The 19,293-nt window shown below is 42.8% G+C and overlaps 1 protein-coding gene across 1 annotated transcript in view; it reads left to right on the top strand.

Annotated features, from left to right (window-relative positions):
• LOC125239504 (glutenin, high molecular weight subunit DX5-like) overlaps window positions 1–19,293 on the top strand; it is a 47,258-nt gene that overhangs the window by 21,818 nt on the left and 6,147 nt on the right. Inside the window, exons 11-17 of the mRNA XM_048147118.1 lie at window positions 1,926–2,063; window positions 2,163–2,309; window positions 4,197–4,437; window positions 16,039–16,109; window positions 17,506–17,601; window positions 18,286–18,381; window positions 19,029–19,124. Coding sequence (XP_048003075.1) covers window positions 1,926–2,063; window positions 2,163–2,309; window positions 4,197–4,437; window positions 16,039–16,109; window positions 17,506–17,601; window positions 18,286–18,381; window positions 19,029–19,124 — 885 coding nt within the window. The remainder of the gene's footprint in view (window positions 1–1,925; window positions 2,064–2,162; window positions 2,310–4,196; window positions 4,438–16,038; window positions 16,110–17,505; window positions 17,602–18,285; window positions 18,382–19,028; window positions 19,125–19,293) is intronic.

The raw sequence follows: 19,293 nt of genomic DNA, 5'->3' as shown, positions 1-19,293 counted from the left end.
ATATCGACGAATGCGTTGCTTTAATCGATCTGCCTTGTTGTTTATCAGGCACATCGTGATATGGCTGGGCAACTTTTAGGCATTTCATGATTTGGCGCCGTTTCATGATATGCCTAGGAATCTCGTGATCTGGCGGATTTTACGATCGGCCGCCGATATATAGAAGTAGAAACACGCCGATATTTAGTATATATTTTTGAAAATAATCGCTCCTAAAGTTAAAAAAAATGTGTGGGGCCCGTCTAACTTTTAAACTATAAGTTTAAAAAATTTGAAAAAAATTACAAAAGTAGAACTTTATAAAGACTTTCCAGGAAAATTATTTTGAACTTGATAGGTTGAACAGTTGGTGTTCAACCTATCAAGGTGGTGGCAGCTGGTGTTCCTCAGGGCGGTATACTTTCTCCACTGCTGTTTTCTGTATTTGTTAATTTAATAACGCCCTTAATAAATTGCTCATATCACTTGTACGCCGACGACTTACAACTGTACACTCAAGTGGCGGTTGATAATATGGACGAGGCTATAACGCGGCTAAATAACGACCTTTCTAGCATTGCATCCTGGTCGAAAGATTTTGGGATAGATGTCAACCCGTCTAAGTGTCAAGCTATCGTTCTCGGGACTCCGCGTTCTGTTTTACTCTCTGACTTCTCACATGTAAGACCCATTCTCTTTGAGAGTACCGTAATACCACTATCATCGCAAGTGAGGAACCTGGGGTTGATCATCGATCGGGGCTTGACCTGGGAGCCACAAGTTTCTGACGTATGTCGCAGAGTTACAAATACATTAAGATCATTATACAGATTTAAACATTTCTTGCCGACGAGCACTAAAATTCTACTCATACAGGCTCTTGTGCTTCCAATCGTTGATTATAGTGATGTGTGCCTTACTAATCTTTCACAAGGACTCTTAGACAGGTTAGATAGACTTCTAAATAGTTGCATAAGGTTTATCTTTGGCCTCCGCAAGTACGATCATATCTCCATCTATCGCCGGAAACTTAATTGGCTCCGAATACGGGACCGCAGGAGCCTCAGAGTGCTGTGTATGCTGTACAGTATACTAAATGACCCAGCAATACCGGAGTACCTGCGGTCTAAATTTCAGTTTGTCACCGCACAGCCGGGCCGTGAGCTTCGTTCCTCCCGGAAACTCATTTTGTCAGTGCCTCTCTATCGCTCCGGATCCATGTCCAACTCTTTCACTATGCATGCGATTCGTCTTTGGAATGATCTCCTCTTGACATAAGGCAAAGTCAGACCAAGTCTCTGTTTAAGATCAAGTTGCGCAGACATCTTTTAGAAAAGTCTCATAACTAAGAGTCGTAATAATTATAAGGCAGATATATATATTTATTTATGTATATATAATGTTACGTATGTATATTTATGTGTATTTGTAAGTAGGTATCTATATTATTTTAAGTATGTATATTTTTTAATATATATAATAGTAAGCTGTATGATATATATAATCATTTATGGTTATTTAGTAGGTATTCCATTTCTCGTCATTGCGACATTTCCTGCACCTATTAAGCTCTTATAGATCTCTGTTTGGCCCAAAGGTTAGCTGGTAGAGAATGCCTTCTGGCATTAAGTTCGCCTTTTGTACATTTTTTTACTGTGCAATAAAGTTTAAATAAATAAATAAATAAATAAACAGTTTTTGTAGAAAATACGGGATACTACGGAATCCTACACTGAACGTGGCCCGACACGCTCTTGGCCGGTTTTTTGTTTCTGGATCAGTCCTGATATTTCCACGCAGTCGCTTGCATCATGGTCTGTTACCATCAGTCAATATGAATTAAATCAATCTTCTTGAGCTTACCGTGAGACTCAAGTCAATCTGTGTAAGACTAAGAATATCCTATAATATACATTTTATTTAATCTTCCCACCCGTACCATTAAGGACATCATGGACATCACGGTGGAGACCATGGAGGAAAGCCACACAAACCAGGCAAGCCAGTAAAACCTGGTCAGCCAGGACAACCAGGAAAACCTGGACAACCGGGACAGCCAGGACAGCCACAACAACCGGGACAACCAAGCCAGCCAGGGCAATCGGGACAACCGGGACAACCTGGACAGCCAGAACAGCCACAACAACCGGGACAACCACAGCAGCCACAACAGCCGCAGCAACCACAACAGCCGCAGCAACCTGGACAACCAGGCCAGCCAGGACAACCAGGACAACCTGGACAACCAGGCCATCCAGGACAACCGGGACAGCCAGGACAACCGGGACAGCCAGGACAACCAGGACCGCATCCACATAAACCTCTGCCAGGTAAAGAAAAGATAAATCCTTAATCAATATTCGAGAATTTGACAACCGTACAGACTTTTGGTAGATCTCACAGCTTTGTTGACGCCATCGCCATACAATGAAGTAAAATGGTGCCAGAGATTTTTTTTTAACTTTTGGGGAATTATTTAACTATGTATATGTCCATCCAATACAAGTCACCTAAGGTTTCTCCTTAAGTACGAGAATCATTACCTAGATGACATTAAACGACTTTGACCACCCTTTGACTCTGGTCATGAACGATTAACGGTTAGTTTTCTTTTAACATATTAACCGGGAGTCGGGATATACACGTGTATATAATTGGATGGTGATACCAATAATGTGTCATCCCATCCCACATGAATTTTGGAATAAAAAGTCAAGTTTAATCGTCAATATTTTGAGTTGGCATCTTATTGCAAAATGGAATAACAAAGAATTGTTGCGAATCAGCATCCATACGTAGAACGTGATTAGTGCACGTTGGTAACCCGGCATGGAGGTACGGTACGGTGTGTCGTGTGGTCGAAAGCATGACACTTGGCATAAATACATATAGCTTTGACGTTTATATAAGAATGTATAGAAGTAGAAACACGCCGATATTTATTATATTTTCGGAAATAATCGCTCCTAAAGTAAAAAATATATGTGTCTCCCCCCCCCCCAATCCCCGGCTAACTTTTGAACCATAAGCTTAAAAAATTTGAAAAAAATTACAAAAGTAGAACTTTATAAAGACTTTCCAGGAAAATTATTTTGAACTTGATAGGTTGAACAGTTTTTGAAGAAAATACGGGAAACTACGGAATCCTACACTTAACGTGGCCCGACACGCTCTTGGCCAGTTTTCTGTTTCTGGATCAGCTCCTGATATTTCCACGCAGTCGCTTGCATCATGGTCTGTTACCATCAGTCAATATGAATTAAATCAAGACTCAAGTCAATCTGTGTAAGAATGTCCTATAACACCCATTCTCAAAGTGTGCTCCGCGGACCCCTAGGGCTCCGCAAAGCCTCTCTGGGGGCTCCGTGTGAATTTTGGGTACCTGGTATGCAACTTCAATTCTCTTCCATAAAACCAAATATTCACCAATTGTTAAAAAATAAAAAAACAATTTCATGTAATACCTCACATTAGAATCTAGTGATTAGATTTTACCATCATGATTGCTTATTAAAATAAAGATTGCAATAAAAAAATAGTTATTTGTTATACAAGGGGGTTATATAAATAGAATCCTGAACTTGCGAGTTTTTTAACACACGAGTAGTAAAATACATTTGCACTCAAGTGTAACACAAAACTTTTCCCCTCACTGTAGTGAGGAAACTACAACGCAAAAAATGCGTTTATCAGTGCTTGCAGTAGTTCCACAGGTGGTAAATCATCTTTATTACTAGATTCACCTACTTTTATCAATTTTAAAGCAGTTAATTTGATTTTATTCAAGGTCAAATTACTTTGCCCACTAGTGGATAAAATGCGTTTTTACCCGTTGGTATTAAAGGACAAAACACGTGTTTCCGAGCTAGTGAGAGGAAATAGTACATTACGATACAAGTGCGTAAAAAAGGAAGTTCGAAACGAGTGGCGATAAATTAAAACACGACCGAAGGGAGTGTTTTAAATCGACACGAGTTACGAATTTCCTTTTCGTACGTGTATCGTACAACGTTTTTCAGTACAGATGGCAATCCGAAGTTTCGACCTGATATATAATGAACCACTTCTTGCACTAGTGCGTAATAAAACACCATCTGTACTGAAAAATAATTTAAGGGTTCCGTCAGATGTTTTACTTTCTAAAAGGGTTCCATGGGAAAATAAGTTTGAGAACCGCTGTCCTATAATATTAATTTTATTTAATTATATTTTATTAGGACATCATGGACATCACGGTGGACACCATGGAGAAAAGCCACACAAACCAGGCAAGCCAGTAAAACCTGGTCAGCCAGGACAACCAGGAAAACCTGGGCAACCGGGACAGCCTGGGCAGCCGCAGCAACCACAACAGCCACAGCAACCACAACAGCCACAGCAACCACAACAGCCACATCAACCACAACAGCCACAACATCCACAACAGCCGCAGCAACCACAGAATCCACAACAGCCGCAGCAACCACAGAATCCACAACAGCCGCAACAACCACAACAGCCGCAGCAACCACAACAGCCGCAGCAACCACAACAGCCACAGCAACCACAACATCCACAACAGCCACAGCAACCACAACATCCACAACAGCCGCAGCAACCACAGAATCCACAACAGCCGCAGCAACCACAACAGCCGCAGCAACCACAACAGCCGCAGCAACCACAACAGCCACAGCAACCACAACATCCACAACAGCCACAGCAACCACAACATCCACAACAGCCGCAGCAACCACAGAATCCACAACAGCCGCAGCAACCACAACAGCCACAACAGCCGCAGCAACCACAGAATCCACAACAGCCGCAGCAACCACAACAGCCACAACAGCCGCAGAAACCACAGAATCCACAACAGCCGCAGCAACCACAACAGCCGCAGCAACCACAACAGCCACAGCAACCACAACATCCACAACAGCCACAGCAACCACAACATCCACAACAGCCGCAGCAACCACAGAATCCACAACAGCCGCAGCAACCACAACAGCCACAACAGCCGCAGCAACCACAGAATCCACAACAGCCGCAGCAACCACAACAGCCACAACAGCCGCAGAAACCACAGAATCCACAACAGCCGCAGCAACCACAGAATCCACAACAGCCGCAACAACCACAACAGCCACAACAGCCGCAGCAACCACAGAATCCACAACAGCCGCAACAACCACAACAGCCGCAGCAACCACAACAGCCGCAGCAACCACAACAGCCACAGCAACCACAACATCCACAACAGCCACAGCAACCACAACATCCACAACAGCCGCAGCAACCACAGAATCCACAACAGCCGCAGCAACCACAACAGCCACAACAGCCGCAGCAACCACAGAATCCACAACAGCCGCAGCAACCACAACAGCCACAACAGCCGCAGAAACCACAGAATCCACAACAGCCGCAGCAACCACAGAATCCACAACAGCCGCAGCAACCACAGAATCCACAACAGCCGCAACAACCACAACAGCCGCAGCAACCACAACAGCCGCAGCAACCACAACAGCCACAGCAACCACAACATCCACAACAGCCACAGCAACCACAACATCCACAACAGCCGCAGCAACCACAGAATCCACAACAGCCGCAGCAACCACAACAGCCACAACAGCCGCAGCAACCACAACAGCCACAGCAACCACAACATCCACAACAGCCACAGCAACCACAACATCCACAACAGCCGCAGCAACCACAGAATCCACAACAGCCGCAGCAACCACAACAGCCACAACAGCCGCAGCAACCACAGAATCCACAACAGCCGCAGCAACCACAACAGCCACAACAGCCGCAGAAACCACAGAATCCACAACAGCCGCAGCAACCACAGAATCCACAACAGCCGCAACAACCACAACAGCCACAACAGCCGCAGCAACCACAGAATCCACAACAGCCGCAACAACCACAACAGCCGCAGCAACCACAACAGCCGCAGCAACCACAACAGCCACAGCAACCACAACATCCACAACAGCCACAGCAACCACAACATCCACAACAGCCGCAGCAACCACAGAATCCACAACAGCCGCAGCAACCACAACAGCCACAACAGCCGCAGCAACCACAGAATCCACAACAGCCGCAGCAACCACAACAGCCACAACAGCCGCAGAAACCACAGAATCCACAACAGCCGCAGCAACCACAGAATCCACAACAGCCGCAGCAACCACAGAATCCACAACAGCCGCAACAACCACAACAGCCGCAGCAACCACAACAGCCGCAGCAACCACAACAGCCACAGCAACCACAACATCCACAACAGCCGCAACAACCACAACAGCCACAACAGCCGCAGCAACCACAGAATCCACAACAGCCGCAACAACCACAACAGCCGCAGCAACCACAACAGCCGCAGCAACCACAACAGCCACAGCAACCACAACATCCACAACAGCCACAGCAACCACAACATCCACAACAGCCGCAGCAACCACAGAATCCACAACAGCCGCAGCAACCACAACAGCCACAACAGCCGCAGCAACCACAGAATCCACAACAGCCGCAGCAACCACAACAGCCACAACAGCCGCAGAAACCACAGAATCCACAACAGCCGCAGCAACCACAGAATCCACAACAGCCGCAGCAACCACAGAATCCACAACAGCCGCAACAACCACAACAGCCGCAGCAACCACAACAGCCGCAGCAACCACAACAGCCACAGCAACCACAACATCCACAACAGCCACAGCAACCACAACATCCACAACAGCCGCAGCAACCACAGAATCCACAACAGCCGCAGCAACCACAACAGCCACAACAGCCGCAGCAACCACAGAATCCACAACAGCCGCAGCAACCACAACAGCCACAACAGCCGCAGAAACCACAGAATCCACAACAGCCGCAGCAACCACAGAATCCACAACAGCCGCAGCAACCACAGAATCCACAACAGCCGCAACAACCACAACAGCCGCAGCAACCACAACAGCCGCAGCAACCACAACAGCCACAGCAACCACAACATCCACAACAGCCACAACAACCTAGCCAGCCAGGACAACCAGGCAAGCCGGGCAGGCCAGGATGCCCAGGCAGGCCAGGCCGCGGAAAGGTCTGCGTGTGCTACGACGACGTTGAAGATATGCCATGGAACGTGAGGCGCATGATCGGAGTCCATGTTTAAATAATTAAGCGACTAAAATAATCCATTTTTATACCTACGATATCGACAAAAACTATTTTTTTTTTATATTTGTAGCACTTAATATATATTTTACACTGAGCAATGTAAAAAATAAAGTAAACGATTTATTTGTTTCTTTAACATTTGCTTTTACTTCGATTTTTAAATTAGCCAAATCAGTTCAGCCGTTCTCGAGTTTTAGCGTGACTAACGAACATCATTCGATTTTTTTATTTATATATATTGACCTAGCCTAAACCAAGGTTTCAATATCCTGTTTTAAAAGAGGAAATGATGTTTTATTAGACTTAATCCACACATTTAGATGGCTGGCAGTCCTCAACTGTGCGTTTCTCCAGAAACTTCCTGCCCCGCACAGCTAAACTGTGGAATGAATAGGGATGACGACTACATAAAAAAATGGGATTCTGTTTAGTCCGTCAGTTAGATCGTCCAATAATACTGAACACATATTTTTCGCATCTTCTAATGAATGAAAAAATACAAAGATATAGAGCATCAAAGTTCCGGAGTGGGGGCTTGTGACGACACTTCTAATCTAAGTAAAAATTGTACCTAGGAGTGACGTCACGCGAAACTTCAACGCACTGTACCGTCGTCATTTTTCGTTTACGAGAAAAAAGAAAAAAATACGTGTCTAAAATTCTTTGATAATCTAACTGACGTACTAATTAGTTTTTAGTCTCGCGTATTGTCGCCTGCGGTATTTCCAGAACGATACGACATTCAAACCTTCAAGAACAGAGCGTACAAACATCTTAAAGGCCTGCAACGCGCCTTCAACACTTCTGGTGTTTCGGGTGTCCATGGGCGGCAGTGATCGCTTACCATCAGACGACCTGTCTGCTCGTTTGCCTCCTATCCCATAAAAAAAAAGACTTAAGTATATTGACCGGTAGATAGACCGTGGGGTCCTTTTCGATTTTTGTCGAGGTCCCGATATTTCTCGACGCGGTTGCATGCATCATGATCACGGAAAACTAAAAAGGTAATCACGGTCTATATCCCGGCCAATATAAGTCTAATGATTAACTTTTTAACAAAAAATAAAACCGCCTTCAAAAATAAGCGCGGTAGAAAACACGGAGAAACTAAAAAGCAAAAAATAATAAACCTTTGAATTCAGATTATGCTTTATCGGATTGCAATAATCTAAACATCCAAATTAAAAACAAATCAATTATTTTTGGAGTCGGTACCAGCCCTGTTCCTCGCCTTGCTTAGCATGTTTGCCCCACCCAATCATACTCAGGCTGGGCTGGCCCCGACTCCAAAAATAATTGATTTGTTTTTAATTTGGATGTTTAGATTATTGCAATCCGATAAAGCATAATCTGAATTCAAAGGTTTATTATTTTTTGCTTTTTAGTTTCTAAGGCGGTTTTATTTTTTGTTAAAAAGTTAATTTATTTGTTGATTTTTAGTGGTTCCTACTAATATTATAAGTATCAGTCCGAATATGCATACAGTAGTGAAAGAATTATGCTTTAACTCCTAACCATTGAGGAGTTGACCTTCCATCATCAGCTCAGCCACATAAAATTATTACCGTCAGGCGAAAATACAGGTGTACCTTTGAAAAATACACTAAAAACATTACATGTGCCTATAACATTTGAAGAGTTCCCTCGATTTCTCCAAGATCCCATCATCAGACCCCGACTTGGTGCCAATGGGACCATCTCGAGGTTATACCCGTTCGATTAAAAAAAAAATTGAAAATCGGTTCACGAATCTCGGAGATATCGAGTAACATACATACAAAAAAAAAACATTCAGTCGAATTGAGAACCTCCTCCTTTTTTTGAAGTCGGTTAAAAATAACCGTTAATCATTCAAAACTCTTAGTGATGTTTTAACCCACTTCCGTATCTCAAAAGTAGTACCAAAGAGGATCGAGTATTACAGAGAGTTACTGTCGAAGTAAAATGTGTAATCACAGTGCATAGACTGCCATCTCTTGACACAGGCTTAAAACTTTTGAACCTCAGTTTTGACAATTTGGCCCATATTCTTAGCTTGATATGTTTTAAAATGTCAAATATTAATATTAGCGCCATCTAGCTGAGCGTACCCCAAAGGTGTAATGCCATCTAGGTCACCGTACCTTCTTCTGTATGGTACTGAGGTACGTTTTTAGGGTTCCGTAGTCAACTAGGAACCCTTATAGTTTCGCCATGTCTGTCTGTCCGTCCGTCCGTCCGTCCGTCGTTCCGCGGATAATCTTAGTAACCGTTAGCACTAGAAAGCTGAAATTTGGTACCAATATGTATATCAATCACGCCGACAAAGTGGTAAAATAAAAAGTGGAAAAAAATGTTTTGTTAGGGTACCCCCCCTACATGTAAAGTGGGGACTGATTTTTTTTTTCATTCCAACCCCAGCGTGTGATATATTGTTGGATAGGTATTTAAAAATGAATAAGGGTCTACTAAAATCGTTTTTTGATAATATTAATATTTTCGGAAATAATCGCTCCTAAAGGAAAAAAAAGTGTCCCCCCCCCTCTAACTTTTGAACCATATGTTTAAAAAATATGAAAAAAATCACAAAAGTAGAACTTTATAAAGACTTTCTAGGAAAATTGTTTTGAACTTGATAGGGTCAGTAGTTTTTGGGAAAAATACGGAAAACTACGGAACCCTACACTGAGCGTGGCCCGACACGCTCTTGGCCGGTTTTTTCCTAGACTTTATCTGTCTATACGGAGTTATATATGTCTTTGGTAGTACTAATGTTACCAATTCGTCAGTATGTTTTTTTAATGTTGGGCATTCGATATCTCCCTCATAACAAAGTACCGATTTAGGAAAAAAAATGATTGAATATACACAGATTACGTGTACGGAGCCGAGACGTGGACACTAACGGTACGGCTGGTTCACAAGTTCAAGGTCGCTCAGCAGGCTATGGAAGGGGCTATGCTCGGCGTCTCTCTGCGGGATCGAATCAGAAATGAGGTTATCCGGCAGAGAACCAGAGGATCGACATGTAAAATGTAATCAAGACGATACCGGACTATCAGACTTATCAGATCTCATGTACCTACAGCCAAGCCTTCTAACTCTACAAAACCTAGCTAACTTCGACTTCGTCTTGGAAACCCCCGCTTCGAGTCGTTTCTGGTGAGTGCTGGTCCATATTATGCACCGGAGAAAAAGGAATCTAATGTACAACTAGTGAACAAATCAAATTATTTTATTGAATATTTTTTGATTTGTTCTTTCTTCAAGTAGTCACACTACTATATATAAATTATAAATTGAAATAGATATCATACACGAAAGAAAAAACGGCAAGGCCACTGGTGGCCGAATCTTAGCTTCTATCTGGAGAGCACTAAGTGATTTTACTCTACTCAGGGCCACATGCGCTTGTCCAACCGCAAAAGTACGGGACCCTAAGTACACCACTGCGTAGTGCCTTGCATCTTGTGCACGGTAGATGCCCAACCACTGGTGGCTGAGCCGGGAATCGAACCCGGGTCGTAGCTTACGCGGCTAAAGTCTTGCGGTCTAGTGGTAAAGACGTTAGCCGTGTAAGCTGAAGATTCTCTCCATCTCCGCCAGTGTGTCTGTATTGCATGGTGTTTTACCTGTCAGCTTAGAACAATCTTAGCTTCTATCTGGAGAGCACTAAGTGATTTTACTCTACTCAGGGCCACATGCGCTTGTCCAACCGCAAAAGTACGGGACCCTAAGTACACCACTGCGTAGTGCCTCGCATCTTGTGCACGGGAGATGCCCAACCACTGGTGGCTGAGCCGGGAATCGAACCCGGGTCGTAGCTTACGCGGCTAAAGTCTTGCGGTCTAGTGGTAAAGACGTTAGCCGTGTAAGCTGAAGATTCTCTCCATCTCCGCCAGTGTGTCTGTATTGCATGGTGTTTTACCTGTCAGCTTAGAACAATCTTAGCTTCTATCTGGAGAGCACTAAGTGATTTTACTCTACTCAGGGCCACATGCGCTTGTCCAACCGCAAAAGTACGGGACCCTAAGTACACCACTGCGTAGTGCCTCGCATCTTGTGCACGGGAGATGCCCAACCACTGGTGGCTGAGCCGGGAATCGAACCCGGGTCGTAGCTTACGCGGCTAAAGTCTTGCGGTCTAGTGGTAAAGACGTTAGCCGTGTAAGCTGAAGATTCTCTCCATCTCCGCCAGTGTGTCTGTATTGCATGGTGTTTTACCTGTCAGCTTAGAACAATCTTAGCTTCTATCTGGAGAGCACTAAGTGATTTTACTCTACTCAGGGCCACATGCGCTTGTCCAACCGCAAAAGTACGGGACCCTAAGTACACCACTGCGTAGTGCCTCGCATCTTGTGCACGGGAGATGCCCAACCACTGGTGGCTGAGCCGGGAATCGAACCCGGGTCGTAGCTTACGCGGCTAAAGTCTTGCGGTCTAGTGGTAAAGACGTTAGTCGTGTAAGCTGAAGACCCGGGTTCGATTCCCGCTCGTCCACCAGTGGGCCTTGCCGTTTTTTCTTTCGTGTATGATATCTATTTCAATTTAATGAATCTAATGTAATTTATTAAGGGGCTAGAAGTACTTTATTAAGGGACTGTGTTATGATGGGTGTTAAGCCATCCCCACTGTGTTTAGACTGCCAGAAGACTGATGACCTGTCTCACGTGTTGTTGGACTGTGTCCGGAATTCGGACTTGAAGAATAGAATTTTTGATGGCTCGGGCTCCATGCACAATGGACAGATCAATTTGCTGGTTGGCAGAGCCAATGTCAGACAAGGCAATCAGTGTATACCACTTTATAGATCTCTCCCTTCAGTAGAGAGATTTGTAAGCACCCATGAGGCTGACATGTTCACCCAGAGTATCCAAAGCCTCGACAAATATATGATTAAAAAAAATAAGGGACTACAGCGCGTATTACAACTATTATTCTTATAAACTAACTCCGACGTTTCAAGAACGGCGCTGTCCCCGTCATTTCAGAGCAGACAGGTTAAAGTTGACAGCAACATCTTCTAGCTGTAGGTACCTACAGTCGTCCCGTTTTCTCACACATATTGATTTGAAAGGGATGACGGGATGACACTACAATGTTGCCACTTCTTAATTTCCCCTCTTTTTTGCCAGACTATATGAGTAAAGGCAATTGTACCGCTTGACAACAAATGGAACTATTTTTAGGGTTCCGTACCAAAAAGGTACAAAAGGAACCCTTATGGCGACGCTCTGTATCATAACAACACTTACCCCCTGGCACACCGCCGATATATCATAGCTTACTAGCTATAGCCGATAGGTCATAGCTTACTAGCTTGCGGTGGGACCAGTGCCTAATTCAAAAACGTACTCTAAGACAGCGTTCCCACTTAAGCGTCGCGTGTCTCGGGGCGCGCAACGGACGTTCGCGCCACGCCGCCTGAATGTAATTCAAAAAACGTCTCCTCAGTACATTTTGTACTGAGGAGACGCGGCGCGCGCCACGCCGCCTGGGGCGCGTCTTACGTCCTTCCTATACAAAATGTACTGAGGAGACGTTTTTTGAATTACATTCAGGCGGCGTGGCGCGGACGTCCGTTCCGCACCTCAGGACATTCGTCTCTTAGATGTGGCCGGTCCCTAAAGTTATCAAGCCGATAAAGTTTCTATCACACCAATACGTCGGAAAGGGACAAACAAACTTTATCGGCTTGATAACTTTAGAGTACGTTTATGAATAAGGGGGACTTACTGTTCTCATGCAAAAGTGACTCAATAGTTGACACATTTAAAACAGTTTAGGTCGGTACATACATAGACGGTGCACAGTACCACCCCTATTATTTTCTAATATTTTTGCCAGGCTGATAAGTTGGTAGTACCTAAGTTAAAAAAAACAGAAGTGTACCTATATTTTTCTCAATAAATAAATATTGTATTATTTGTTTTACTCGAAGAAAAGAATCTGTTCAAGTCACAATGGATTGTAAAATGTAAAAATATTTATTTCCCTTGAACATAATGATTTATATGACTATCCATCACTGAAGGAACATCCCTCAAACTGCAATAAATCCATACTAATACAATATTGTAAAAGGAAAAGTGTGCGTGTCTGTTTGTTTGTCCGTCTTTCACGGCGTGATTTTTACAAGCTTTTATTCAACTTGTCTTGTTAGTACCTATGTTAGTGTGCGTCAAAACGTAGAAGCTAAATTCGACCCACTTCCCGGTGTCCGACTGAGCTGAAATTGTGCACGCATATGTAAATCACGTGACAAATTGACAATGCAATATTATGGTATCATTTGTACTATTATATAGTATGTAAACTAACGAAAACCATTTACCCGTAAATGTCCAGGTGATACTGAGAAACTTTTACTATGGGATCAACCCCGAAATCACGAAAATATCTTCTGACAGTTTCATAGGTAGTTTTATTTTATAGTAAGTATTTCCTATGGGAGAGTAAATTTTTATTTCGCGTTTTGGGTGTTGGTCCCATAGTAAAAGTTTCTCAGTATCACCTGGACATTTACGGGTTACAGTAAATGGTTTTCGTTAGTTTACATACTGTATATTCTGTGGTATCATGGAGCTGATCTGATGATGGAGCAGAAAGGTGGTCATAGAATCTCTGTCATGAAACGTCGTACTCCATCGAGTAAGGGGTTTTTAGAAACGTTTCGGAGAGCAGTTTTTTTTTAAAGATAATTAAGGGGTGGAGAGTGACATAGGCTACTTTTTGTCTCTTTCTAACCCCCCATATCTCTCTAAAATGGGAGGTGGAGGTTTGTATGGAGCATTCCGCGATTTTCGAATTTAACGCGCAAAAGTTAGTAAATTAAAGAAATGGAAAGAGCGTACACCCATCTTAAAGGCCGGCAACGCACCTCCAACACCTCTGGTGTTTCGGGTGTCCATGGGCGGCGGTGATCGCTTACCATCAGGCGACCTGTCTGCTCGTTTGCCTCCTATCCCATAAAAAAAAAATTAATAAATGAATATTACCTACTACTAATACCTAGTGAAGTTAATTTCTATAAGATTTCTATCGGTGAGAACCTGTAATTGGCCTCTTGTTTCTATTGTTTCTGTTAACATGTTTCATGTGCTGTTGGTTTTCCAATAAATAAATAATAAATAATAATAATAATAATAATATTATATTATACGTAGGACATTCTTACACAAATTGACCGAGTCTCAAGATAAGCTCAAAAAAGGCTTGTGTTGTGGGACTTGTATGCAATCTGTCAGAGCAATCTGAAAATTCATAATCTTAAAAAATAAGTGCTGTGGACAGTCGCGAAATTGTATGGAACTACGTGCACTCGATCTGATTTTTGTAAGATTATGATTTTTCAGATTATGAATTTTAAGACTGTCTGTTGCCGGCCTGGCATTTACTATCAACTTATCAAATGCCATAAAAATTGGCCTAAAAGCTTGGCAATGTGCGAAGAACAATACCTAACCTAGAACCTTTCATGAGGATTTTCGCAATTATGAAAACTTCTCAATCTTCGGTCGTCAACCTTTCCATGTGAAAATATGGTGCAACGGTGAAGCCTAAGAGCCCTTCTCTGATGGCAAGACACATTAAACTGTTATCCTTTCCAATGTCAAATATGCATTGAACGCATGCAAACAAACACATTTATTTACTTACCCATTATTAATGGGTAAGCATGCATAAAAGAAGTTTATATAGTTGACATTTGATGTAATTTATTATTTTGCATATTGTTTGCCTATTGCAAGTTAGGGGTATATAAGCGGTAGGTTTTCTAGGAGAAAATATAGTCACATTGGTTTCAGTCTTATAGTCAAGAAGATTTAAAGACTCGAGATGCACTGGCTTTCTGTGGGACTCTTGGTGTGTGCTCTCAGTGTAAGTCATTCTTTTCTATTCTTTTTGGTTTTTACAAGCTTTTATTTAACTTGCCTTGTTTAGTATGTTAGTTTGGGTCAAAACGTAGAAGCTAAATTTGACCCACTTCCCGATTTCTGATTGATCTGAAATTTTGCACACATATATGTACACCACGTGACAATGCAATATTATGGTATCATGGAGCTGATCTGATGATGGAGCAGAAAGGTGGTCATAGGAACTCTATTATGAAACGTCGTATCCCCATCGAATAAGGGGTTTTTAGAAACGCCTCGGAAAGCAGGAGATGACTGTTGAAAGAAAGGTACAGTCGGCGATAAAAGCTTGTTCCAAAAATTAAATATATGTTTGCAAAAAAACTTATTCTAAATAAATATAACCTTGCAATAAATTCAAAAGTGAAAAATTACTGCCTTGGGTGAGACTTGAAGTCACGGCTCGAGTTCAAGTCGCGCTCAAGGCAGTTATTTTCCACTTTTAAATTTATTCTAAGGCTAGTGGCATCGATTACAAGCGTTTCTACTTCTCAGAAAGTTAAAAGTAATATAGCCTTATGTTCAGTATCTACTACCTAATAGGTACCTACTCTTATAGTTTTTTTAATAACTCTTATAGGGTACAATTTTCAATGTTTCTGGTCTGGTAGAGTCAGACTCAGTCCCACGATAAGCTTTTAGAAGGCTTGTGTTGTGGGTACTCAGACAACGATATATACCTATAATATACACAAACGTGACACGTGTTAAATTCACCATTTATTTTAATTTGTTCACTATGACATAGCCATGGTGATATCGGGATTAAATTGAGCTAATCGAAACATTAGGAAACCATGGATATTTGGGTATCCATTAACAATCATTCAAAACTTTTAATCTCAACATCAGTTTACAAAATATGGTGAAACCGATATTCGGCAAGAGTTTAACCGAATGTTTGGCCGAATATTTATATTCGACACAGTACGCCCATCTTAATACATGAAATCCCCTATTAATAAATACATAAATAAATCTCTATTAGATATATTCCCTGTCGTCCACAGATCCTGAGTGCGCAAGCAGCACCGAACGATTTATTCGACGATGACTCATGTAAGTAATTAACTGGTTAACTTCCTAACCAGTATAGCCAAACGAGAACAAATCACACACCTTTCAAGTTTTACCATCACAAATCTACATACCAAAAAATTATGTATACATAAACGGCTCCGTGTTTGGTATACCTACCCACAACTACACACACACACACAGCTAGCAGTAAGTAACACATTTTACACATTTCGCTTGCACACACGCACACCTTCATCTTTTCACTCATTCACACACGACACTTTTTTCCAACATTTAGATTGACACAAAGTTGGTTACATCTTTAAAGTTTCAACCTAACTGGTACTGAAGGACTGCAAACTAAATGCAACTTGCGATTGCGCGCCATTGGCGTATGGCGGCGTGCATTCTCCAAACAAGTGGTAGTCCATGGGGACTAGCAGTCCCCATAGAAGTTGCAGTTAGTCTGTAGCGACCCTTAATATACTAAAAGTTAGTTGGAAATGAAAATACGTATGTACACACCTAGATGATGATTTTGATGACTATTGCATTATTCAATTTGCAAGAAATGTTGTATGAAAAACTATTTCGATGGGTTAAACCCATATTTTTCTGCACGCAATGCATGAACATAGCATGAGAGCACGTTTGCATAAGTAAAAGCAGTCTATGCAACATTAAAAAAAAAAAAAAAACATTTTAAGGAAGTGAATTCGCATATATTTTGCGAAAAAAGTGTTGTATTTAATCATATTGAAACCATTCTCCATCAGCATTTTCCGAAAGCTCATCATCATTCTCGAAGAGTTCATCGCGCCAGTCCTCGGCTTCATCTTCTGAAAGTTCTGAATGTAAGTAATTATGGTACACTGTAGGGTATACCCGGATAAGACCGAATGGAGTTTAAGATCGTCACAATTGATTGCTGCCAAAATAATAGTTTACTTAGTGTTTAAACTACCACGTGTGACACCGTTTGACTTTCCCTTGTGTTAAATTGTAACCGCTCAGCAGAGCCGTAGCTAAAGGGGCGCATTGTAAGGCAACCCATAAGAGAGAGGTAACTAGGTATATTGAATAGTATGGGGCAACCTACCTTAAAACACCATTGCCCTACCTAATCGCCTTTAATGATGTAGCACTACATTATTTCACAGCATTACACGTTAGGTACCTGTAATTACAGTTAATGGCCCACTTTCTGCCACTCAGTTGTGTCAATCATTGTTTCTTGACTCATGAACGTTTCAAAAGAGGGACTTAAAAAAGACTGACAGTTTTCGACGCAGCTTTTATCTTTAAGTCTTACTCGCCGGGTATACCTTATCAGCAAATCACACCGAGTCATCGGTCCTTGTTTAGCATGAATTATATGACCAGCTGGGGGTCCCCCACACTATTATATTACAAGTCATATAATTCGTGTGTGCAGCGAGCTGGAGCTCGGGGTCTTCAGACGGCGGTGCATCGTCGGTGGTCAAGTCTTCCAAACGCAGCAGTGACGCACAGCAGAGCTCTCTGAGTCAAGGTAAGATGGGTTTCATGTGGTCATTTCCACCCCCTTTACCTGGATGTAGGTCAGACACTTTTCTATTTGCTACTGTAAGGCCTGAGTGGACGCTAGGAATGGAGCGTTCGGCGGGGGGTGCAGCGGGGCCAGCTCGCCGGCATCCACCCTATGCAGTGTCGACTCAGGACACTTATATGAGCTGTTGGGAATTTCATGGACAGCACGTCGCACTAACGTATCTATTCTACAAGAGCTTAATGTCAAGACTGGCCTATCTGCTATCTGCCGGTGCCGGGAATTATAGGCTTCTTTGGCCATTTGGCCAGACGAGATCCTGACAGCCTTAAGAAGGCGTTGATCGTCGGACCAGTGGAGGGCCATCGTAAAAGAGCCAGATTACCCACGCGCTGGTTCAGCACAATCATGAACGTCACACGCGTTGGGCTCCAGGGATCCTCTAGGAAAGCAAAAGATCGGCCTGAGTGGAGAGCACTGCAACGTACAGCGACTTATGGTGGTCACGACCCTCAGTCATGAGGTTTCGACGAAGAAGAAGATGAGCTTACGCCCAGTATGAGCGTGCACTCGGCCCTTACACTTAATAGGAGTTGTAAATAACCTTTCAAGCCTTAGGTCATTGGCAATGATCGCCAATCATCTCTTTGTAACATAGTAACCAATTAGTACCATTATTGTTTTCAGATGAATCGTCCGCGTTACTGAGCGGCGGCGGAACGTCTACGATCATCAAGAAGAGCTCGAAATCGGCGAAATCTGCACAGCAATCAGCAAACGATGGTAACCACATTGATTTACGTATTAACTACCCCGCTATACTTAATTAAATTATTAGTAATTTATTGCCTAATTACTTACTTAGTTACAAAATGTAACCAACCAAATACAAAACCAAGAGGATCCGTCACTGAGAGACGTGTTTTGAATCCCCTTGACTGCTTGTGTAATCTTTTCATTTACCTTCAACTGGTTAACGGAATCTTTAGACGGATCTATCCTATTTAAATGGCCACCCACTGTAGAAAAAATAAAAATTTTGAAAAACCCCCGACCGCGACCTAGTGGACCGATTTTCATGAAACATGGCTAAGAACACTCCCGACTAACACAGCTTTCAAATAAAAAAAACTAAATCGAAATCGGTTCATCCGTTCGGGAGCTACGATGCCACAGACAGACACACACACACACAGACAAACAGACAGACAGACAGACAGACACGTCAAACTTATAACACCCCGTCGTTTTTGCGTCGGGGGTTAAAAATGCATTTTAGGTGTAAATCTGGTCCTCTTCCGAAATTCCTTAAAATTTTAGCCCCCGATGTATATATATATATAAAATGTTATTATATACATCGTATAAAGTTTGCTAACCACTGGCCTAAGGTGATCTGTGTATAATTGACCCATGATATTTATGTACAGAGTCCAGCTTCAGTCAGCTCAAAAAAGGCGGCATTGTCATAACTTCCGAGAAAAGTAAATCCGACAAGAAGAGTGCTGCCGCCGAGCTGCAAGCCGGTAAGGGGTTCAATTATTACGTAAACACTATAGGGGGAAGGGTCTTGCTTCGCCATTTTTTGATGACATGGTCATCCGTAGTTAGAAGCGCTGGTGGCCTAGCGGTAAGAGCGTGCGACTTTCGATCCGGACGTCGCGGGTTCGAACCCGGCTCGTACCAATGAGTTTT

The sequence above is a fragment of the Leguminivora glycinivorella genome, chromosome 25 (assembly GCF_023078275.1).
Source record: "Leguminivora glycinivorella isolate SPB_JAAS2020 chromosome 25, LegGlyc_1.1, whole genome shotgun sequence".
Taxonomy (NCBI): domain Eukaryota; kingdom Metazoa; phylum Arthropoda; class Insecta; order Lepidoptera; family Tortricidae; genus Leguminivora; species Leguminivora glycinivorella.
Note: the sequence above shows the minus strand (reverse complement) of the source record. Positions and strands in the feature narration are given on the sequence as shown.